This window comes from Asterias amurensis, chromosome 4 (assembly GCF_032118995.1).
Source record: "Asterias amurensis chromosome 4, ASM3211899v1".
Classification (NCBI taxonomy): domain Eukaryota; kingdom Metazoa; phylum Echinodermata; class Asteroidea; order Forcipulatida; family Asteriidae; genus Asterias; species Asterias amurensis.
The window spans coordinates 22401661-22427109 of NC_092651.1; the positions used below are offsets into that span (position 1 = coordinate 22401661).

Genomic DNA, 25449 nt, shown 5'->3' on the forward strand with positions numbered 1-25449 from the left:
TTAAAGCACCGAATAATAGCAGTTCAAACCGCGTAGAACAACCTTGGAATTTAACAATGGTTTATATGTCACCTGGATCGTACGATGGAACATTTCGACAGACGAATTTCCCAATTTTTCAAAAAAGGCAAACAAAGCAGGCCGAACAATAAGCTTCAAGGCAGTGGACACTTTCGATAATTCATCAAAATAGTTGTTAGCATACGTACTGGGTAACGAGCAATGGAGAGCTGTTGATAGTATAAAACATTGCGAGAAACGGCTCCCTCTGAAGTAACGTATATTTCGAGAGACAAAAGATTTTTTCCAGTAAAACATTTTAAATTGATTTCGAGACCTCAGAATAAGATTTTGAGGTCCCGAAATCAAGCATCTGAAAGCACACATCTTCGTGTGACAAGGGTGTTTTTTCTTTGATTATTATCTCGCAACTTCGACGACCGATTGAGTTCAAGTTTCACATGTTTGCATTTGTTGAGATCCACCAAGTGAGAAGCTTGGTCTACTTTGACAATTATTTCCAACAATGTCCACTGTCTTTAATATTAAATGTGAATCATTTTGTGGTTTTCTTTCTTTTACAACCGTGTTCATTTCAAATCGAAGTATATGTTTTCGCCGAAATCTTTCACACGTTCTTTTCTGGGTATGATATGAAAACATGTTTAGCCTGTAATAGTCCATGTCGAAATGTAATTATGTTTAGACTTGTTTCAAGCCCGTTCTTGTGTGAGAGGTCCCTAAGCGTATAGCGCCCCTAGCAAACAAGCCACAGTGCGGACTCGTCGTCAAAATGTGGTCCCGAGAAAGGTTTGGGAATGCTGCAGAGCATCCGAGGTTGGCACGGGATTGGGATTTGAGTCAAGTCTAATGTTCACACGATGTTCGGCCCGCTCCGGGGACCATGAAAAACACTTTTGAAACGACATTCATTCATGAGCCCGTCTGGATTAACTTTTTGAACTAAAGAAATGTGAACGTTTTGGTATGTTTCTCGAAACAAATTGTGTGTGCCAGAGGTTTTCTTTTTTGAAAACGAACAAAATAGTTTTCATTTAGAGTTGGAGAGTATTGCAACCGTGAAAGTACTTTTAGAGAATAAAGAATGGGCAAAAACAGCGTCTGCATTTCAAAAGCATTTCATCAATAACTTTAAAGTTTTTGGCTACGTGCTAAATACTGAATGGGTTTATAATATTATCTTTTACTGAAAAACAAAGCTACGCCTCAAATAAACCATCTATTTTATATCAAACGTCTCCAACACCAGTGGTTTCCAACGACCTTTCATGGCTTAAACAACTTTGTAGTAGTCAGCAAGGATGACGATATTGGCCATCGGGGTATTTTGATCCTATTTTTTCGGTTGTTAATAAACTATATATTATTTTTAAATAAAACCTTGTCAGTTATTTCTTTTGACCTACAGACCCACAAATCCGAGGAAAAACATCAAGGTACCGTTTTATACATGACACGTTCATGCCTCAGTTGGGCGTACGTGCGAGAAATATTAATAGGGAATTTATCAAATATCACATGCTGAAAGGCAGTGGACACTATTGGTAATATACTCAAAATAATCATCAGCATAAAACCTCATTTGGTAACGAGTAATGGTGAGCTGTTGATAGTATAAAACATTGTGAGAAACGACTCCCTCTGAAGAGACATAGTTTTCGAGAAAAAAAGTAATTTTCCACGAATTTGATTTCGAGACCTCAAGTTTAGAACTTGGGGTCTCAAAATTAAGCATCTGAAAGCACACAACTTCGTGTGACAATGGTGTCTTTTTCTTTCATAGTTATCTCGCAACTCCGACGACCAATTGAGCTCAAATTTTCACAGGTTTGTTATTTTTTTGCATAATTTGTATGTTGAGATGCACCAAGTGAGAAGACAGTCTTAGACTGGTCTGTGACAATTACCAATATTGTCACTGTCTTTAATGATCATACCCAATGGTAATACAAATAATATTTATTTAGCAAAACTCTTTATTTTAAAATCTCAAGAGACAACTGACACAGTTGTTTTTATAGAACATCTTATTTATTTTAGTAAAGTCTCTCTTTTTAAAAACTGACAAGTAGTTAACTTAAGTTTACTATTCACCAGCACACTATTTTAACACCTTATTAAATGAATTACTAAATCTGATTACTAAAATAAACACACAAATATGATTGATTAAGATCACAATTTTACTTTGATTTGAAATAGAAACTTCGCCAATTTGAAAAGAAAAATAAATTTATCTATTGCTTGAATAAAAAGGGAATCATCACACCAATATAGTCACGAATCATACTTTAAATCCAACTACATCATTATTAAACAAAATAATATTTACAATTATGCGGTTCATATATTGCGCTTTTCACACACGAAAGTTTGTCTCAAGGCGCTCAGTACTGTCTTTTTAAAGGATTTGGGTACTTTTTCAAAATTTCCATAGATTTACATTACACTTACAGGGTTTAAAGATAATGATAGTGGAAAGCTTCCCTTCAAATATTACTTACTGAGGTACTGTAGTGTTTGAGAAATGAGTAAAACAATGTCATGAAAATACGTTTGTAAAATGATTAAAATAATTTTCGTCTCACGAGACGAAAATTATTTTCATGACATTGTTTTACTCATTTCCCAAAAACTACAACACCTCAGTACGTAATATTTTCAGGGAAGCTTTCTACTATCATTATCTTCAAACTGTGTAAGTTTAGTGTAAATCTGTGGACATCGTGTTTTTTGTCCTACAAAAATTACATAGACCCTTTAAAAAGGTTTTCAGGAATAGAGCTGTCATGTATTTTCCAATAAGATGACTGTATAGGTAAAAACTGTTACGACTATATTATCACGTTTTGTCTTGCATGCTACAGGTAAGATTTTTTATAAGGTCTCATAAATTGACATGATATATTAGAGTTTATAATTACCGAAAGGGTTTTAATTGTCTATTGTCCTTAACAACTCTAACCAGTAAATGCATATGGTTTCGATACATTTAATCTTTTCAGGCAGGCATTGCAAAAAAAACCTTTACAGATTTTTTTTTCTAGCGGGTTTTAACTGGCATTCCGACGTTATTCCATTAAATAAAAAGATCTGAAAAACGAGCTCCTCCCGGATTTCGTACTCTAAAAGTCATTGCGTTTGGTGACGATACCTTGAATCTTCCGGGCTGGTATTAGAACAAAAACACTTAAAGACATTTTCTTCCTACGGGTTTTAACTGACAATCTGAAGCGTTATTCATTAAGAAAAAATGATAGACAATCGATCCCCTCCAGGATTTCGTACTGAAACAAGTTATTGCGTGTGATTAGACATCTTAAATATTTTGGGCAGGTATTAATTACAAAAACCTTTACATACCAATTTCTGTCAAAGTTGGTTATAACTGACAATCTGAATATTCATTTTAAAAAAATATTCAAAGATCGATTCCAAGCCGGTCTTGCACGTGGAAGTTTTCCTTTTACAGTGCCACCGATAGTACACCGACATCAGTTAAATCTTACAATTAACAGTATCACGTTCTCAAGTATCTGATTATACAGTATAAATATACATTTCAAAAAGTTACTCTAAAGTTTCAGCCTTTGTATACGAGTATTTAAAACTAGTTTTCCCGCGTACCTTACATCATTTGAAACTGTAATCATGCGTTTTACAGCTCAGTTGGAAGAATGGTTAAATTCCGAATTATAAACACACAATTAATTTCACAAACATATCCAGATAGTTGTTAAAAGTCACCCATGCATTAATGCAGACATAAGTCCAGTGGATACCACTGCTCTGTCTTAAAAATAGATATCAAGGAACACATCGAATTAATCCAACAATATCATGCACCAAACGATTTTTATCATGATGCCCCCATCTTGGTCATGTTCCTTGTATCGAATAACAATAATGGACGCCAAAATCATTTTGCAATAAGGGACCAAACTATTTTGTTCTTCGTCTCGGTTTGGTAACATTGATATCAATCTGAATATTCATTTTAAAAAATATTCAAAGATCGATTCCAAGCCGGTCTTGCACGTGGAAGTTTTCCTTTCACAGTGCCACCGATAGTACACCGACATCAGTAAAATCTTACAATTAACAGTAGCACGTTCTGAAGTATCTGATTATACAGTATAAATAAACATTTAAAAAAAGTTACTCTAAAGTTTCAGCCTTTGTATACGAGTATTTAAAACTAGTTTTCCCGCGTATCTTACATCACTTGAAACTGTAATCATGCGTTTTACAGCTCAGTTGGAAGAATGGTCCAATTCCGAATTATAAACACACAATTAATTTCACAAACATATCCAGATAGTTTTTAAAAGTCACCCATTAATGCAGACATAAATCCAGTGGATACCACTGCTCTGTCTTAAAAATACATATCAAGGAACACATCGAATTAATCCACAAAATATCAAGCACCAAACGACCTTGATCATGATGCCTCCATCTTGGTCGTGTTCCTCGTATCGAATAACAATAATAAATGCCAAAAATCATTTTGCAGTAAGGGACCAGACTATTTTGTTCTTCCAGCCTCGGTTTGGTAACATTGATATCAATTGAAGAAATTCAAGATGGCTGCACCGGGATGGAAAGGTCTATTAGTGGTTTTGCTGCGACAGCGACAGGACACGTAGTTCAGCCGTTGGTTCAGCTTGTCTTTTTTATGTTTATAAAATACTATACTATGTACAACGTATTATAGTTTAAACCACCAAGTTAGTAGTTAAAAATACCACGTTGTTTTGTTTTTGGAAGATATAAATGAAACTTTGAAAGTTTCAGCAGCATAATAAGGCCTACATCTAAAAGGTTGGTGAATGTTGCAAGAGGTTTAATATCCATTTAGAGTAACTGACCCAACTTCCAGTGGACCGTTATAGATGCTCGTGTACGTTGGTGGTTGTTCGAGTCCCAACTCCAGATTGCCTGTTTTACCGCTGGTACCCGGTAGTGGGTTGTAGCCTGCCAAGAGACGGTTTTCATTCAAAGCTGGTCCCCACTCCTCAGCTGGCTCAATACCAGACTTCAGATACTGATGGCAACAACGAGACAAATATTGTTAAGTAGTTGAAAGACTTCTGAATTCAGTTCAATTACATTCTTATTATTGTTAAATATAGATTTGACCAGGGATATTGAAGTTGAAGGCCTTCTGGCTACAGTTTTTGGTAAACTTGTCTAATTCCAGGCATAATGTTCATGGCTTTTGTTTCGTTTTGTTTATGTTTGTATTTTGTATGTGTTTTCATGCCGAATAAATAACAATAATAGCTCGCATATATTCCATACTTGAAGAAAACTGTACAATGCCATGGCAATAATAATTTACGAAGAAGTAGCCAGTTAAAGCCATTGGACACTTTCGGAACAGAAAAAAAAAAATATAAATCACAGATTTACAAATAACTTACAGGGTTTACAGAAGGTAATAGTTAAAGACTTCTCTTGAAATATTATTTCATGAAATGCTTTACTTTTTGCGAAAACATTAAAACAATATCAATTCTCGATATCGAGACTTACGGATTTATTTTAAACACATGTCATGACATGGCGAAACGTGCGGAAACAAGGGTGGGTTTTCCCTGTTATTTTTACCCGACTCCGATGACCGATTGAGCCTAAATTTTCACAGGTTTGTTATTTGATATATAAGTTGTGACACACGAAGTGTGGGCGTTGGACAATACTGTTTCTTGAAAGTGTTCAATGGCTTTAACAAAACTGTAAAACCTTAATTAAGTATGGAGGCATCATCGAAAACCTGAGGCTTGTGTTGAGATGTCTGACAGACAAACATAACATAACAGTATTAAGAACATCCCTCCGATCTTTTAAGAAATTCTTGTTACTTCTTATTGTTCATTTATATGTAAAGCAAGTTACATTGGACAGAGAGCAGTCCAGGCCCTCACCATTGGGTCATAAGTAGTACATTTTAAGTTAGTACATTTTATGTACTAGAGAAAAGAGAAAAGAAAAAGATGTCAATAACGTTCTACTGAATGTAGACATGAGTGAAGCTACACAAAGAAATCACAAAATTAAGAAACTATAAATATGTATGTAGAATCAACCCTACCTCGAGAGCGGTGTTGCCATAGCCGTGTTTAATGTAAAAGAAGAGCGCATAGACTGGAACTGGCACTATTGCAGCGACGACCATCAACCAACCTAGCGCCTCTCCAAACTCAGGGTATGTATATGCACCGTATGTCAGATTAGCATACGTCAAACAGAAGAAGACGAAGATGAACTGAGAAAACAAATTCAAATTGACAATCATAATGTAGTCAGGAATCAAATAAGTCGTAGTTGGCCCCTACCTGTTTGACACAAAACCAAGAGTTAAGAAGTATGCACTCTTTGAAAAGGATTGAATTTAAACAAGTAAACACTTCTCGCGAAGGCAACAAACTAATTTCGGTATCCTGTATACACACGCTATACAAAAAAAACCTTTCATTTTCTGCAATATAGTTCAAAAGAAGCCAATCTCCCAGTGTGTCATAATGATTTTCAAAACAGTAAAGACAAACCCTCATCCATGCTAAGACAAGAGTCCGAAAGAGATGCATGACAGTGGACCAATAAAGATACCAGAGTGGCATGTCTTTCTACATCCCAGTAAAACAAGAGTGCTCGGTGAGAACAAGCAGAAACAGGAAGAACCGCAGCCAGGTTTCATTTAGCAGCTTAACCATAAAATATTTCTTAACACATTTCTGCTAAGCAGAACTGAGCAGGATTCCAATCACATAGTGTGTTTGATATGGTATTTTGACTGGTATTATGGTATTCAAGAAAGAGGTTATTTTTCAAGAATTTGATTTCGAGACCTCAGAAGATTTTGAGGTCCCGAAATCAAGCATATGAAAGCACACAACTTCGTGTGACAAGTGTGTTTTTCTGCCATTATTATCTCGCAACTTCAACGACCATTGAGTTCAAATTTTCACAGGTTTATTATTTTATGCTTACGTTGAGACACACCAAGTGAGAAGATTGGTCTTTGACAATTGGCACGAGGCTAAAACGAAGACAATCTTATTACTTACTCCGAGGACCAGTGGAGCCAAAAACATGAGACAGATCTTCCAGTACAATTCGAGACCTGAACGCACCATGGTCTTCATATCCTTGTCAAACCTGTTGATACCTAAACAATAGTAAAAAGAAACTGCTAATAATATCGTGTGGAAAGCATAATAACTTGTACAAATGAAAAACCTGATCCAGTTAAAGGAACACGTTGCCTTGGATCAGACGAGTTGGTCTATAAAAAGCGTTTGTAAATTGTGTGGATCATTATATTCAACTTTTAAAATATCTTTCTAATCATATGCATTTTATAACAAACGGTTACAAACGCTTTTCAAAGACCACTCGACCGATCCAAGGCAACGTGTTCCTTTAATGAACAATAACTAGACAATAATGTGACATTAACAAGTAGGAAAAGGGAGGAAAGGGAGACATTCTTTTAGTTCCCCTTCCCTTAAGACAATAGTGGAGCTTTCTTGTACTTGTGTGCTTCCTGGGGTTAGAACTCCGAGGCGACATGAAGAAAACTATAGTGCTTACCATAAGCGTACGATATGACCAGACATTCCAACATGGCGATCAGAAGCAGAGAAAATCCGGCAGAATAGTTATCCATTAAAGTCAGCAGGTAAATCCCGCCCTGTTACGATCAGAAAACATGAAGTTATTAAATCAGACAAAAAACAAAAACAATAAAAAGTTGACCATAGTTATTGAAAAATCCAAAATTAGTTTGATTTAAAAAAACCATTTCGGGTGTAATAGTCAACTCTCTGGCTAGAATTGACCTTGTGACCTGAACCCGTCTTGGAGTCAAAATAGCCCTGAATCGGTCTAAATTTGATCAAAATGTGGGTCAAACTGATCCCAATTCGATCCCCGAGTTGAATACAAATTTTTGACACAGACTAAAACCACTGAGCGTAACTCAGTGACGAAAAGACAGTCGAAACCAGGGACCAAGTTTATAGGGCCGCTTTTATAGCACAACAAAACCTTGCTGAGAAGAAGAAGGTTACTGTCCAAAATACCATTTTAGGTGTACCATTTATGAATGGCATCCTGGGCCCATTGAAGCCTTCATGCACAAAAATTTCCTTAGCACATAATAGTTTTGTTTTACAGAAACAGGTTGCCAGTCAAAATTACTTATGTTTGATTTGTTGTGGCTTGTGTATACCCGACTCAATTTTTGCTTAGCAAAGACAATTTGTTATGCAGTATTTTCTGCCTAACAGCTTAAAGCCATTGGACCCTTTCGGTAAACAGTGTTGTCCAAGGCCCACACTTTGTGTACCACACCTTCTATATCAAATAACAAACCTGTGAAAATTTAGGCTCAATCGGTCATCGGAGTCGGGAGAAAATAACGGGAAAACCCACCCTTGTTTCCGCGCGGTTCGCCGTGTCATGACACGTGTCTTAAAAAAAATCCGTAATTCTTGTTAACGAGAATTTATATTATAGATGTTATATTAATATTGTGTTGCTGTTTTCTCAAAAAGTACAGCATTTCATGGAATAATATTTCAAGAGAAGTCTTTCACCATTGCCTTCTGTAAACCCTGTAAGTTATTTGTAAATCTGTGAATTTTTTTTTTCTGAACCGAAAGGGTCCAATGGCTTTAATGGAATATTAAGTGGGCGCTGCTCACAACGCTTAGCAGCACATTTTTAACCAGTATTTTCTGCTAAAGAAGCTCTACTAAATTGGACTCTGAACGTTAATTTCTCATCAATCAATGGAACAAGATGTGAATAATTACCCGTGTTGTCATCGGCAAACCAAGAAGGAAGAATGTCACACACACGGTGAGAGTGATCAACGTCTTCCACTTGGCGATGTTCTTGAAGTAACCTTTCAACTCGTCAGTCACGGCAGTGATCAGAGTTTCGGTCATCACAAACTGCAATAAAAAAAAAGGTATAAAAATCAATTAATTTTTGTTTTCAATTAAATTGTATTTATTTCATCACAGTTTCACAAGGTAAAAGCGAATAATTGTTTTTCCCCTGCAGTCTGCACTAAAACACATTCAAGTTTGAGGTACCTATTACAAAAACATTCGGATTTGAAATTAACTTCACGGATAGGTGGATGCCGAAAAAGTATTAGTGTCCTATACTATATAGCTACTCCTACGAAAATCTTTTTCACAAGATACTCTGTGTCAGTGGTTGTATCATTGGCTGAAGGCGGCGCTATCAAAAGAAGTTCGTATACAGTTCGAAGGCGTTGGTGGGGGGGGGGGGGGGGAATTACACCGGAATCTCCGGCCACATCGGCATAAGTATGTGCTTTGTGGTCTCGTAACACACCACATGATCACTATCAAAAAGGTCTTGTGTTTTCAGCTTTTGGTGCATAACAATAAATTTTAGAGATAGTGTTTTAATTTGTTGGAAGCTGTTCGAGGATGCCCCCCAGGAGAGGGGACACAAGAGGGCGACAAACTGACCTGACTGTCCAGCCCCAGCGTGAAGAGCATAAAGAAGAACAGGATAGACCAAAGAGGAGCGGCGGGCATCCGAGCTAAGGCTTCTGGGTAAGCCACAAAAGCAAGACCAGGACCTGTCATGAAAATTATAACATCAAATTAAAAATGGTTTAAAGTTGGTGCCATGATATTGGGAATCGACATCTAAGAAAGAGAAGAAGAAATTGTAAGGGTGGTTAAACACAAACAAATTTGAAGCTGACTGAATAAGAAGCCAGTTGGAAAACACATTGACCCAACTGGAAACCAATTGACCCAACTTGCATTCAACTGCAAACCACGTTGACCCAAAACTGGTAACCACGAAAACCAGTCGACTAACTCTGCTGACCCAATTGGTATCCAGCTTACCCAACCAAACCCAATAGTGAACACTACCTGAATCAGCAACTGTTTCAATCGGCAATCCGGAATCATGAGCCATGAAACCAATAACGGAGAAGATGGCGAATCCCGCAAATACGCTGGTGCCACAATTGGTGAACGCGATGATGATACCGTCACTACAACAAATATTAATAACCAAGTTAAGGTCACAGAGAAAAAAAAAAATGTTAACTTTTTTTATTAAAGAACTTTCTACACCGTTTCTTATAGCGCTTCCAACATTGAGCCTGATCACTCTGGGCAGGGCCATTTCGTTCATTAAACCATCTCAGCTCCCTGGGGGTATACACCATGTGTCACCAGAGCACTAAAGCTAAACCAACCCAGACCACACGAACCATCTCTGCCCTCACATGTACCCATTTACACCTGGGTGGAGAGAAGCAATTATAGTAAAGTGTCGAAAGATTCGTATACCCACACTCTGCTGAACAGAAACACCAGAGCTTGCGTTCGGTGCTCGCAATCAAACACAAATATTATTTCTTATTTATCAAATCTCGCTTTGATAAAACAACACACTCAATTGAGAATAGTTGTTAAATAGAAGAAGAAACAAATTCTTGTATAGTTACCGTTTAAAGTTGTTGTCAAACTTGTTGTAGCTGGCCAGGGTATGAAGACCACCCCAGGCTGGGCCAAGTGAGTAGAAGATCTGCACGGCAGCATCCTTCCACACCTGATAGAAAGTTCAATCAAAACAGCTTCAATAATAGTGAAATAATGATAACTAATATCTAGGCACTTAAAGGAGTAAGGAGTATGTATAACATTGGTAAGAGTAAAACATCAATGTTCGCACACAACGTTCATTGAATAGTTAAAAAAAAATTAACTGTCATGGTGGGAAACTCCCTTTGAGATATATTTGCTTGAATTGCAATAGCTTTTGGGAAATTAGTAAAAGAAATAGTTTTGGTTTTCTAATTCAAAGCTCAATCTTTGAAAATAGCGTAAACATTGACGATAATACCAATGTGACACATTTGGTCTAAGGCACGGGGTGTTATTCAAACTGTTAATGTATGCTTTCATGAAGTATGGAAATAAATATAAGTTTGAAAGTTTGAAAGTTTGAAGTTTGAAAGAATTTTACAGTAATAAGTGATCACTCAAAATACAAATAGAGTAGGTGAGATTTTACGGAGACAATGCACATAATAAGGTTACAGAAAACAAAATCTTGTTCACACAAGTAATTGATTATCGTAGGCAACCAAACTCACAAGGAGTGATTGGTAATTTTTTTGAGAAAATATCTGAAGAATTCACGGTCTCACCTTAGCACTGAGGAGTTTGTCAAACTCAGGTTTGATGTAGAAGATGACCCCTTGAAGTGACCCCGGAAGTGTAGCTCCTCGAACCAGCAGAATACACAGAACAATGTATGGGAAGGTTGCTGTGAAGTACACCACCTATAAAGCAGAAATCAAACCATTATTATAGCTTTGATGAAAGGTAGGAAAACAAAATCATTCTTACTGCATAGTCTTTTGTTTGTATTTATTTGAACTCCTTGCTTGGTCCAAGATTTCCTCCAAACTACAAACTATATATACTGTGTAAAATTATTATTTCCTACACCTCCAATTTCGCCAAGTTTTCATCTTAAATGCTTACATCCATGTAGCCTCTTTAACCAATAAATTGCTTTTAGCCTTTTGTATAGGGGTGAACACAAAATTCAAAATACAGGGGCGTATGGGAACATGGGCGGCCCAACAATTGGGGTTGACGGTAATTGTTTAGGTACCTGCTGCTGTCTGCAAGAGTCAAGTTGCGTTGATAGGGGGGGGGGGGGGGTTATTACCTTTCCTGATGATTTGACACCTTTGACGATGCAAAGGAACACCACAGTCCAAGCAAGAAGCAGACAGAGGGCCATCTGCCAACGGATTGGACCCATGTCTTCAAGACCTTCACTTCGGTCCAGCACATAGTTACTGTAAATAAAAACACACAACTGCAACTTTATTGTCAGTTTTGGGTTAAACGGTCCATTGCTAGACAAACAAGAACGGACAAAAACATCAACAATACGGATTTTTGACTCATTGTTTGTTTGTTGCTGCTCTGAGCCGGGACCACTTCTTTAACAAACAAGACAAAAAGTAACATCCCATAAAAACCAACGAACAATCAGCTTTGTTACATGAGCCTATAAAAACAACCCAACCCCAACCTAATTCATCATTTTACAAAGGTACGGAATTACTTTGCAAATGAGCGTCATCCGAGCCCAAACGTTGTTAGGGCATACACTTTTGGTGGTCGGTATGTTCCCCTAATAGTCTATATCACTTGTGTGGCTTGGAATCTCAAAAAATATCTATAAGGGGGGTTGGGGTCAAGTACTTTCGTACTGAAGAACGTAGTGTGTGTTAGTTTGGGATTTTTTTTTTTTTTTTTTTTTTGGGGGGGGGGATATTCTCTGTCTATGTCATAATAAAAAAAAAAAATTAAAAAAAAAACATGTTCGATGTTAACCAACCTCTGGTCACATTGTGCCATATTTTTACACTATTTCCTTTAGTATTTAGCTCTGAAATCGGTCTAATATAGAACATTTTGAGGCCCTTGCAAAATATCAATATATGGCCGACGCTCTGTGGGCGTTTTTCTCCTCAAGTTAATTGGAGTGCCCCACATCGGGTGTTACATAGGAAAAATTTACTCACTCCCAAAACTCCAAGGCGGGTCTTGTTGAAGTGTTGAGATACACTGTGCCGTTGGTATCGTTACCAGATAAAACAACACAGTTAGCTGTATTCCACGATCTGTTACAATCGCTCCACGGTAAGACAGTAGTGAAGGATGCGAACAGGTAGAATAGCGTATAGGAGATGACCACGTTGTAGTAAATGGCAACCAGGGCTGTGATGATACACATGGCATATCCCAAACCTAGAAATACAGTTGGAGAAAATTGAAAATGTTGGTGGTCAATTTTCTAAAAAGTTATTCCAAGTTATATTTTAATCTGTTCATTTTGGTTTTTACTTATTTTAACAAAGATGCGATACCACTGTATACTCTCGGTTCTTTCCAGAGTTCTGTGAAATAAAAAAATCACAGGTATATAACTCGGGTGAGGTTCAACCCGCGATGTTTATTACTATGTTTTTATAATATAAAAAAAATAAGAGAAGTGGCATAAGCCTACTATACTGGTAAGACACTGCTTTGGTTGTGGTTTCGAATCCCACCCGAGTAATGTGCCTGTGGTTTGTTTTTCACACAACTCGGGAAAGTACTGATTATACAGTGCTGTGTAATTGTGTTTATGTGTTGGGCCAAAATGAATATTCTTATAGCCTCGATATAAATTTAACATCTATTACAATTTAGCACCCACTAATTCTCATTTTACAAAAAGGTTCCACACTTGCTCTTCAGTTAGCCAGGTTTGATAAAGGTCTTTGAGGGCCGGCAATATCCAATATTTTTTAAATTATTGTATATAATCACTTTCTAGCCCCAATACTTACTGTTTTTATATGAAGCTGGCCGACTAATGTATTTGCTTATTAAGGAATACAGTTTTTTAATTGAATTGAATGAATTGTTTTTCCTGGGCACCTGTATAAGGCCCCTATTAGACAAGTGGATTGGTCCAAGGACATAGGGTATCAAGGACATTGACTGCCCCAGTAAGCTGTTCAAGGAAACTCACTCACGAGTGCACATTCCAACACCCCTATTCTGAATGAAAAATAGTTATAGTTAAAAAAAAACATACAAAGAGCCAACCAAGAAAGGCTCACGAAAACTATGGAGGTTGTGACATTTAAAAAGTGTTTTTCGTGGCCCCTTAGATCTTGCCGAACATCGTGTGAACATCGGCTTTGACAACAAAGAAAAAAAACGTGTCTAAATTTCAACACGGAAATAGGCTATTCATGAGAAACGTTTTCATAACATGTAAAGAAGAACGTGTGAAAAAAATTGGCGAAAAATAAACAAAATTTGATTTGAATTGAACACGGTTGCAAAGGAAAGAAAACGGGAAATAATTCACATACAGTATCCCTTGAACTGCTGTGCGGTCCATGACAGAACTATTTTTGGGTAATAAAATGTTTGCCTCCACAAAATGGGCGGACCATAATTGTTGAGCTGGTTGTATTTCCGGATGTAAGCTTATTTTATGTTTTGTATCACAACTCACTAAGTGCAATGACAAAAATGATATGGAATAAAACAGCAATGGAACGATTTGATAGACAATGTGCCCCTCTATTGTCAGCTGTACACCTATTATTTGACGATCATAAAGTTTAGATTCATGCATTGGAGGGAGAGTTTACTTCTAGTTACATGTTCATGTCTGTTGTGTAGTCATTTAGCCTTCGAGAAAGACGATAGGGTCTAAACTTCAGACCATTAAATATTTTGTGCACTTATACCATAGGTCCTTTTGGTTGGTTAGCAGTTTGCAAACAGCTAATTCCATTTAATTTTAATGACGTAATAACAGTCAGTGACTGTTTCTATACCTTTGAAGACGGGCGAGATGGTCCAAATCGTAATGCAGCCCCTGCTTGCGAACTGGCCAAAGCCCAACTCCATGACGAACATTGGGAGTCCAGCGATCAGCAACATGATGCAGTACGGTACTAGAAATGCACCTGGTGGCGAGAAAGTGGAAAAAATGGAGAAACTGTTTTACGAACATTTTGCAAAAACAATACATGTTTGAAGGGAGTGAAGTATCAAGTTCAAGGCAAGATACTACACTGGCCCTATGGGATAGTTGACATTTCGTGTCATAATTTCCACATAAAACCAAGAGTTATGAAAGTCAAAGCTGGCCAAGTTTTGAAATGTGCCCCCTTTCATCATACCAAAAGTTGATAAGAATTAGACAGTGCACTCTCCATAAAATATAATATTTTATGTTTTCTTCCATTGAGCTGTGTACAAATCATGCCTGCAGGAAGTCCAGGCTCTGTGGCTCTTTTGTAAACAAAAGTAAGTTCTCCCCGTGTTTTGGGTAAAGGCAAGCTTGAAGTGTCTGTGTTGTCTTCACCCAACATGAAACGATCTTTTTTATATTAATACTTTCCTTAAGTCATACTAGAAAATTAATTTATATGTCCATTATTTGATGTGAAATTACCTCCACCGTTGATGTAGCACAGATAGGGAAATCGCCACACATTGCCGAGTCCCACAGCAAACCCGATGCAGGATAACATGAAATCAAACTTATGACCCCAGTTACCCCTGGCGATTTCCTCCTCGTCATCCCCTGTCGTTGTGAGGTTGGCCCTAGAAGACATATCAGAGGGCGGGTCACCCTTGCTTCCATTGTTCATTGAAGCAACCTGAAATTTGAGAATTGGTATAATAGCAATGCAAAAATAGAAGTAGAAAAATAGCGAGCATATTACGTATGCACACAATAACCAGCCTGTGATTTCTTTTACTGAATTTGTCATCGAAGTACTAAGTAAAAAAAAAGAAAGAAAACAAATACCCTTGCGTCACAGAATTGTGTGGTTTCGATACATGAGAAAGTCTACATTACTGATTGAAGCCTTTCTCAGACTCGAGTTTTCTGGTTCAAAATAAACTCTTTCTCTAAAACTGTGTAAGCTTTTTTGAGGTGTGGCGGACACAATGCTACAACACTGTCTGTAAAGTTGTGGTAAATTTGTGCGTATTGCTTGACCATAGAAATAGAACGTATGTTATTCAGTGAAGTGCGCATTTTAGGCGACGCGGCGTTTACACGTAAACCTAATGACCACCAACATGGTGAGCGCATAGATATAGAATAGAATAACTAGATCGGCCGCGCGTACATACCCGGGTTCTGGGCAAGGGTGCCGCCATTGCCTATCTCCCGTGTACATTTTCTGTGAGTTGCCGTCAGCACGTGATTTTGTGCCGTCAGCACGTGACATTTAGCGCGTCAAAGGCCTATCTCCCGTGTTCATTTTCGCGCGCAACCTTTCGAACATGATTTTTTTACCGCGTCCATGGCGAACCAAAACTTTTTCTACACGGGCAATGCGGCCGATCTAGTTATTATAATTCTATAGCGATGGTTGAGCGTGGCATCAGCATAGATATAGAATTAAATATTCTATTTTATATCTATGGGCATCAGTCGCGGCGTGTGACACGCGCGTATCACGTCCGTCATACTTCAACAAGGCTTATTGCTTCTTACGGATGCAGTTTCTAACAATGTTTTATCAACCGTCAGCTCTCCAGTCACTGCTCTTTACCAAGTACCTTTATGGCCATTAATTTATGGAGTCAAAGGTGTACCCAGATATTTATTCGTTTGGTAATCAGAAGCAGTATTATGTAATAACAGTACACGGTTCTTTTGAAAGCACTCATAGGTGTGCCGAGCTATAGGCGTATTGTTTGTTTATTTTAACACCTTGCTACACTGTAAAGGTTTACAAGGTGGTCGTCAGCGTATTTCTGCTGCGTACCAACAACACCTGGGGCAATTTTCATAAAGGGTTTTAAGCAGAAAATTGTGCTCAGCAAAATCTTCTACTTCTCAGCTAAAATTAGCATGGAACCAGATTCAAACAATATACATAAATTGGAATTCATGATAGTAACCTGATTCTTCTAAGCAAAATTTTGTTTTTCTGGGAAAAAGCTCATTGTTTTATGCTTCACAGCTTTATGAAATTTGGCAAAGGGCAAACCCCTTCCCATAGCAATAAAGTGTAACTTACTTACAGGGTTCCTTTGAATACTTGTTATTATACACATGGGACTTCCAGCTTAATGTCACAAAATGTCGAATCATTGTTAAGCAATTTGCTTATTAGTGTAACGGTTACAGGGTTCTTTTGAATACAGACCTGCTTGAACGAAAATGTCAAGTCGTGAACTTTGCTGAATTCCACTTAAAATGTTTTCGATGAATAAGGAAATCGAGTCATGATTATAAATAGTTTTCAATTGTGTAAAAAAAAACCAATCATTTTGTATGCCCTTGTCCAGAGCTTTTCTGCGAGATTTGCGAAAAGCCCCGTTACGTAATCACTCTCAAAACGTCATAAGTAGATAAAGCCGCTTTGTTGCAGCGTGGATGTATAACAAAGCAAACTCCCACAAAAGACGTCAGCGGCATTGTCCTTTGACGCCCGCTCTCAACGGCAGAAGTGTTTTTAGTTTTTCAAAAAACCTTTAGGTAGGGGCCTGATTTTTTACTCGATAATTACGAAAAGTTCAGAAGTGTACACATATCAAAATGACATTAAAATGGTGAACAAGTGCATTATATATAAACAAGTAAAAATACAATTTCTGTTGAAAACATTCCGCCCAGGTAGCTGTTTAATAATTACACACCACATGAGAGTTTCAGCATGGTGTCTCGGAAGGTCGAATCATTGTTAAGAAAAGTTACTAACCGAGTTCTTTTAAATACTTAATATTGCCATAGAGCAAGGAAGACCCATCATATGAGAGTCTCAGCATGGTGTCTCGGAAGGTCGAATCATTGTTTAAGCGTTTACAAGGACGCTTGACTCCTGAGTGCCTTGACCTGAACGTGAACCAACACTATGACAACACCAGGGCCCAATTTCATGGAGCTGCTTAGCACACCAATTTGCTTAGCGTAAAATGTCTTCCTTGATTTGTTGCATATTCCTTGTGACTGGTATTCAGCTGACTGTTTGCTTACCTTGAAAATCACGTGGAAATTTGGTTGGTAACCTTGTTTTTGTCAAGGAAGAAATTTCATGCAAAGCAAATTTTTGTGCTTAGCAGCTCTATGAAATTAGGCCCTGGGCCCATGACAATGTCATAAAACACGTAAGCAGCCGTTTTGTGCTTACGAGGCGTCCCTTGGCAGAATTTCTACGTCATATAGTTGTTTACCGGAAATGCTGGCTAATGCGCGGTAAGCTCACGAGTGGCGTAACAATGCAAATGAACGTGTACTTGCATGCGCGCCTAGAATTTAACTGAGAAATCATGGTGAAACACGTTTGTGCCTGCGCACATTTTTCTCTTACAGTATATAAGCACACAAATTTGCTTACTGTTAAAAAGCTTTAATAAATTGAGCCCATGGCCTCATTTCATAGAGCTGCAAAGCACAACAAGTAAGTAACAAAATTACGCTTACCAGAATAAGGTCACCAGCCAAACTACCATGTCACATGAACAATCTGTGACTAATATAATGCTCATCTCGGCTTAGCAGAAATTTGTTAAGCAGCTCAATGGAATTAGGCACATAGGTGAAGTACAGTTTCATTCCCTTAATTGGCATTGGTTTGTTGATACCCCACCAATATGTTGCCATTGTAACGCGCCCCATTCGCTCGTCTCCAGCGCCTTGCTTTAACCAAAGGCGCTGGGATGGGCAAACGCATCATGCACTGTCATTGGTTTAATAATGCGCAGTCCCATCATGCATCACACTCAACACTGCACCATATTTCTATGCACTGCATACGTGACGTACTTCCTGAACAAGAATCTGTTCAAGCGATTAGCCCATCCCAGCGGTCCTGGATAGATAGACTGGCCACTGGGGCCGAGCGAAAGCGCCCCAATGTTCAATTATACGAATTTCTAAACGTAAAGAATACTCTGTCAGATGCAAAAGAAGGAAATATTTGAAAAAGATTGTACAGGTAAAATGATCAAGAATTGTAAGTTTGTGTTAGTCAAGAATCTTAAGTAACTTTACCGCTTCCAGGTCTTTGTCTCCTCCGTCAGGCATCTTTAACCTTTAAGTTCAGCTTCTGTTATAAAAGGTGCAATTATAAATAGTTAAAAATGATTTTAGATCAAAAGGAAAAAAATACACTTCAAAACTGTAAACGTTTCATGCATTTGTGCCTGTGTTCAAGTGCGTGGATTTTTATTTCGATGGAACTCCCGAAAACCACACTGTTGATTTTAGCGGTAAAAGCTGTTTAAAAACAAATCTTAACAATAACATACTTTTTTTCTCATAATATTGTCTGTTTTGTTTCATAAAGGCGGATTTTAAACTGCGAAAAGTGTCCACTGGTTTATCTGAAATACGAAAACTAAAACACATCAAACAATTTACTCGACAAAAACTCTAAAAAAAACCAAGTATCTTTATCGTGGGAAACAGTACAGACGTATTTTAGGAAGATTTGTTTGCTCCCAGATATTGTAGACCAAGGGACAGATTATGACCAGCAATCGCATTTTTCCCATACTAACTATTTTTCTGCTGTTCATAATTTTCCCTCTAAAAACACTAACAAAAGGTTATGGGATTCCAAGTTTATCAAGACACAATGATTTGCTGTTTTTTTTCGGGGGGGGGGGGGGTGCTGTTAATGCACCGATTATTTACAAGGTCCCGGTCAGTGAATTTACCCCTTAGGAGCTCGTCCGTGACCAAAGCCTTTGGTAAAAAAACACGTCGTAGGCTAGAAAAATTCAGGAACACTAAAGGGCGACTATTGGTGGGCGAGAATCAAAGAAATTCATGGAATTCAAGTCGCCCCGGGGGAACACACACACAGCAACTCAAAGGAAAGAGACCCTAGTGACGTCTTTTCTCAACTCTGGAAATCTAAAGAGCGACCCCAGATAGCATCACAACATAGAACCAACGTTGGGCCAACGGAACACTTTCAATGGACCAACATTGGCTGTCAACATTGGCCCAACGTACTATGTTAAAATTGGGCCAACGTTGGCCCAACGCAAACATTGGCCAACGTATAGATCCAATAAAAATGTTTATGTTTGGCCAATGTTGATTACCAATATTGGCCCAATGTACTTTTGCTCATCGGCATAACGTTGGGCCAATGTTAAAGTTGGCCCAACATTGACCCCACTAATAATCTTTATGTTGGCTAAACATTGAGCCAACGTATCATTATTCAAAAATATTGACTTTGAGTTTATACTTCTGTTCATGAACTGAATAATCTTCATGATTACTTCAAGTAGGCCTAGTTAGGTTCTGTGAACAGCTACTTATCAGTTATATTATTTACTTGTAATTTACGATACCAATAACTAAAAACTTTCTAAACTGACTACAATCTATAATACATGCCTATGCATCCTTCTGCACTGTATGTTTTGTATTTATAGTCCAGGATCCATAGACTTTCCATTCATGGTTTGTTGTTAATTCAAATTTATTCATTGCTGCTGTTTTTATTGTAATGGACTTTTTTTATTGCAAAGTAATTTCATTTAAATTTAATATATTTGATATACTTTTTCCTTTTATAAAATGCTGGTTGAATTTTCGTCTGATAATGAAACTTTTACTTTCTGACATCTGTTTACTGTTTTTTTTAGCGCCAAGCCATTTTGGCAAAATGGTATAGAAAACTTTTTCTGGGCCAACACTGGTTTCCAAGTGGCACACCATTTTGGCAAATAATGGTATAAAAAACTGTTCTGTGCCAATAGGCCTACTGATTTTGTAACGGCGCACCATTGGGCCGGCATTGAACCGACATTGGTCATAATATGCAATTTTATTTATTTATTTATTTATTTCTTGTTTATCCAGGGAAATCCATTCAGTGAGAAAAACTCACTGATCTCCCATGGATCCCAGCTTATAACAATCTACAGAATTTTCAAGGCCGGGTGACAAAGCTGTGCCACAAGATGGCTTAAGATTGTGAAAACAATTACAAACTGACAAAGTAATGTAATTTGTTGGAATTTTTTACACTTTATTGTAATGGACTTTTTTATTGCAAAGTAATTTCAGTTAAATTTAATATATTTGATATACTATTTGCATTTTTTAAAATGCTGGTTGAATTTTCGTCTGATTATGAAAATTTTACTTTCTGACATCTGTTTACTGTTTTTTTTAGCGCCAAGCCATTTTGGCAAAATGGTAAAGAAAACTTGTTCTGGGCCAACACTGGTTTCCAAGTGGTAAACCATTTTGGCAAATAATGGTATAAAAAAACTGTTCTGTGCCAATAGGCCTACTGATTTTGAAACGGCGCACCATTGGGCCGGCATTGAACCGACATTAGTCATAATATGCAATTTTATTTATTTATTTCTTGTTTATCCATGGAAATCCATTCAGTGAGAAAAACTCACTGATGCCGACCTAGAGCCAACATTGGTCCTACGTCAGAAACCACCACAATGCCGATATTGATGTTCCACTTATAACCAACGTCGGCTCAACATTAAGTGCCAACGTAAAACCAATGTGGTAATGCCGACCTAGAGCCAACATTGGTTCTACGTCGGATACCAACACAATGCCGAATATTGTTTAATTACTAAAAACCAACGTTGGCTCAACATTGATCTCCAGTGTAAAACCAACGTGATTCTGCCGACTTACAGCCAAGGTTGGCCCAATGTCAGAACCAAACATAGTGCCAATGCCGATCGTGGCGACTTAGTGCCAACATGGGGCCAACGCCAAAAGCTGACACAATACCAACGTCAACGGTGCCGATCAAACACCAACGTTGGCCCAATGTATGAATGTTATCTGGGGACCATGTTGGTGGGCGAGTTGACTATATCCACGTAATCAACACGTATAGAACTCTAATCGGGTGCGTGGTTAAAGCCTACACACTTTCGGTACAGACAACAAATTAAAAGTTCACAGATTTACAAATAATTTACAGGGTTTACAGAAGGTAGTGGTGAAAGACTTCCCTTGAAATATTATTCCATGAAATGCTTTACTTTTTGAGAAAGCAGTAAAACAATATCAATTCTCGTTAACGAGAATTACGGTTTATTTTAAACACATGTCATGACACGGCGAAACGCGCGGATACACGGGTGGGTTTTCCCGTTATTTTCTCCAGACTCCGATGACCGATTGAGCCTAAATTTTCACAGGTTTGTTATTTGATATAGAAGTTGTGATACACAAAGTGTGGGCCTTGGACAATAGTGTTTACCGAAAGGGTCCAATGGCTTTAATGCTTTATAGTCACACACTCACACGCAGCAACACAAAGGACACAGACCCTAGTGGTGTCTTTTCTCAAGTACAAAGGGAGGCCAACAAATTAAAATTGCGCTTCAATGATTTCAAATTGCTTTTAGTTGTAAACAAAGGAGGTCAAGAACCCAATCTTTCATGAATAATTTAATATCGAATAACAAGAATTGAAGAGTATCATTGTTGCATGGACCTAGTTGGCCGCGCCGCGGTGTGTGTTTGCGCGTAGCCTATACAGACAATATCGGCCCCAAATTTCATAAAGCTGTCAAGCAGAAAGACCTGCTTAGCAAATTGTCTTGGCTAAGCAAGAAAAGACGGGAGTACCGGTCGCAGCAATGGTATGGTATTCTGGCTGGTAAGCAAGTTTGTGCCTACAGGCTTTTGTGCCTACAGGGGTGGATTTCACAAAGGTAGTCCTAACTTAGGACTAGTCCGTCCTAGGCAATGCTGAGAGATAGGACCAGTCCTAAGTTAGGATGAGTTACTGGTCCTAACTTAGGACTAGTCCTAGGCAATGCTGAGAGATAGGACCAGTCCTAAGTTAGGATGAGTTACTGGTCCTAACTTAGGACTGGTCCTATCTCTTAGCATTGCTTAGGACTAGTCCTATGTTAGGACTACCTTTGTGAAATCCACCCCAGGGCCTACATGCTTGATAATGGTGAGCGCCCGTTAGGTTCCTTTGTAAAAGTATAAAAAAAACATGCGACTTTTTAGCCAAAGCATCCGTGAAAATGTACATTCTTAAGCCATAATGTTATAATACCTTACTAGCAAGTCCGTGAAAAAGGAACAACAAACTAAAGAAGGAATGAACATTCACAGAGTCCCACGGTCTCAATCTCTCAACAGGACGACTATTTCCACACAGGAAGAATATTTCTTAGATCTAAATTTAGGGGAATAAAAAGTGATCTATTGGTTCTATAACCGGAGAACTTCGAGGTTAAACGTTTCACAAAATGCATATCCCAAAACGCATTAAAGCTGCTAAACTTCTGACACTACAGTTGTTGTTTATTGCCTTGAATTTGAAGAGTCGTTGCCAAACGTATACAGACCATTTAACTGTAAATCTCCAACTTTGCCATTTTTATTATACAACGCATTTTGAGTTATTTATAACCATGCTTTAAAGTTTTGCTGTCTTTTCTATGAAATGATTTGTATTTAATTAAAAATGTTAAGAGAGCCAAAAGCACTTTTGGTATGCATGTGTCTTGATTTTTTGTGATAAATTTACATTTATTAAAAGCATTTAATAACGTTTTTATAACGTTGGGTTTTTCCTGTTAAAGACGTTATATAAATACGTCACAATGACGTTTAGAAATACTTTATCAGAACGTTTTAATGTTTTCACAAAGTTATTATATTCGTCATGACGCGACGTTGTCTAGACGTTGACAAAACTCCACACTTATCCGTCCGTACAACGTTAAATAGAAACGTTCTCCGAACATTCGAATAACGTCGTAGCGACGTTCAGGGCACGTTATTATGTTTGCTGGGTGTATTCAAAGGGGGCAAGGGATAAAAGTGAAACGTGAAAAAAAAAATCAGAAAGAAATTGACACGATATCCAAGCTTTGCCTTCGTTTCCCGAAAACATTCCCGAAAACATCCAAGTTAACGTTGATGTATCCGGCAGGATATTTTGCTGACTTAACCAATGGAGATGGAGATCACTAGGAAAAGTTAACCCCAAACGTGCGGTACAAGAATAAAGTAAAACTTACTCAGAAATTGTAGACTTGTTGAAGATCCAGAGAAAGCCACCGTTACCGTCACTGGGCAAACAAGAGCGATGAGCTTGCACGTTTGTGTAGTGTACTGAGCGGTGACTGCTGAAACAGTGCTACCTGTAGCGAAAAAGCACCACCCATTTATCAGTTACCTTACTTATTCAAATGAACCCGTTCATGCCGAACAAACAAAATATGAGTTTGGTTTTATGCAAATGATTTAAAACAGTTGTTATTCAAAACTTTGGCAAATGTTTGGAGCTTATACAACCGGAGGATTTGAAGGCAAACGCAACCAAGCCAAAACCAATTGACATAATCCCAACCTGGCCCTGAGGTATTTACTCTTCAGTAATTGCAAACAGGGGTGCAATTGTTAACAATAAAACACATTACCATAATCACGAAGAGCGCAGCAACAGAATTCAGTAAACCCGAGAGGGAATAATACCTTTTCAAAGTTGGTGAATAAAGATGACTTCCAATATAAGTCACTTTCCTTCTGGGCAAAATATTCAGTCAATCGACCCAGTCACCGTAGTACACGGTCGTACCTCTATCTAACGCAGGAGAAAGACGCTTTGTATGAAACTATGAACTTCTCTCAAGTCTCTTTTATTTGGATTTTATTCCACCCCAAACCCCCGCATAAAAAAAAAAAAAAAATGAACATTGCCATACCATACGTGATCAGCAATCCGGAGGGGCCAAGGTTGGCTGCGTAACGAGGGGGGGGGGGGGGGGGGGGGGGGGGTGATCAGCAATCCCGGAGGGGCCAAGGTTGGCTGCGTACGTGGGGGGGGGGGGTAGGGGCGTTCGTGCGAGCTTTTACAGTGAGAACCCAAACTTAGTGACGATGTTTCAAAGAAAAGCGGATATGCAACTTGTGATGTGAAGTTAACTGTGAACTTCACCCCCCTCAAAAGCGCCCTACATAAATCACTTAGTGTTAAGTAAATGGCACTGTTTCACAACTTACGACTAGTGCCAGGAGTGCGTGGAATAGATACCGGACTTTGTAACGAGACCCATGTCATATTATTGTAGTTGTCTTATCGTGATGGGTAGGCGGTTGGCCAGCGGGGTTGTGATGGGTGGTTTTTGGGGCTCTCCCTGCATAGTACCGGTAACTCCATCCTTGTACCGAAGAATCAAAACAACAAATCACATTTTTAAACGTCCCCCCCCCCAAAAAAAAAAAAACAACAATTAAGTAAAAGGTTGACAAACAATTAAATAAGTATAAGAAATGAAAAATAAATAGGTAAACTTATGCATCTCACCAAAGATTTGTATTTCTTTTAATATTTAAACAGGTTTGTATTACCATTAATTTTTTATGAGTGATTAATAATCGTATCCTTCCCTTTAAAGGAACACGTTGCCTTGGATCGGACGAGTTGGTCAAAACAAAAGCATTTGTAACCGTTTTTTATAACATGCATATGGTTGGAAAGATGTTTTAAAAGAATACAATGATCCACACAAGTTTGCCTCGAAATTGCGTGGTTTTCCTTCTACTTTTCGAACTAACATGGTCGGCCATTTATGGGAGTCAAAATTTTGACCCCCATAAATGGCCGACGTGTTAGTCGACGAGGTAAAAGGAAAACCACGCAATTTCGAGGCATGTTTGTGTGGATCATTGTATTCTACTTTTACAACATCTTTCTACCAATATGCATTTTATAAAAAACGGTTACAAACGCTTTTCAAAGACCAACTCGACCGATCCAAGGCAACGTGTTCCTTTAAGGGTGCGCTTCTAATGTTTCAGGATTTACAAACAATTTTG

At 38.1% G+C, this 25449-nt stretch overlaps 1 protein-coding gene across 3 annotated transcripts; it reads right to left on the reverse strand.

The window, feature by feature from the left end:
• Positions 1-2821: 2821 nt before the first annotated feature.
• Positions 2822-24247, reverse strand: LOC139935744 (sodium- and chloride-dependent glycine transporter 1-like). Of its 3 annotated transcripts, none has more exons than XM_071930301.1 (16): positions 24106-24247; positions 23649-23771; positions 18649-18703; positions 15085-15292; positions 14462-14593; positions 12644-12869; positions 11776-11908; positions 11246-11380; positions 10541-10644; positions 9957-10081; positions 9540-9652; positions 8847-8987; positions 7621-7720; positions 7095-7195; positions 6119-6292; positions 2822-5068 (listed from the first exon to the last, which is right to left on the reverse strand). In XM_071930301.1, the coding sequence occupies exons 3-16, from the start codon at positions 18679-18681 to the stop codon at positions 4868-4870; spliced, it is 1926 nt and encodes a 641-aa protein (XP_071786402.1). In that variant the 5' UTR covers positions 18682-18703; positions 23649-23771; positions 24106-24247; the 3' UTR covers positions 2822-4867. The 3 variants fall into 3 exon arrangements, with proteins under 3 accessions (XP_071786402.1, XP_071786403.1, XP_071786405.1); XM_071930302.1 differs by lacking the exon at positions 24106-24247 and adding an exon at positions 24051-24069; XM_071930304.1 differs by lacking the exons at positions 18649-18703; positions 23649-23771; positions 24106-24247 and adding an exon at positions 15445-15606.
• Positions 24248-25449: the final 1202 nt, after the last annotated feature.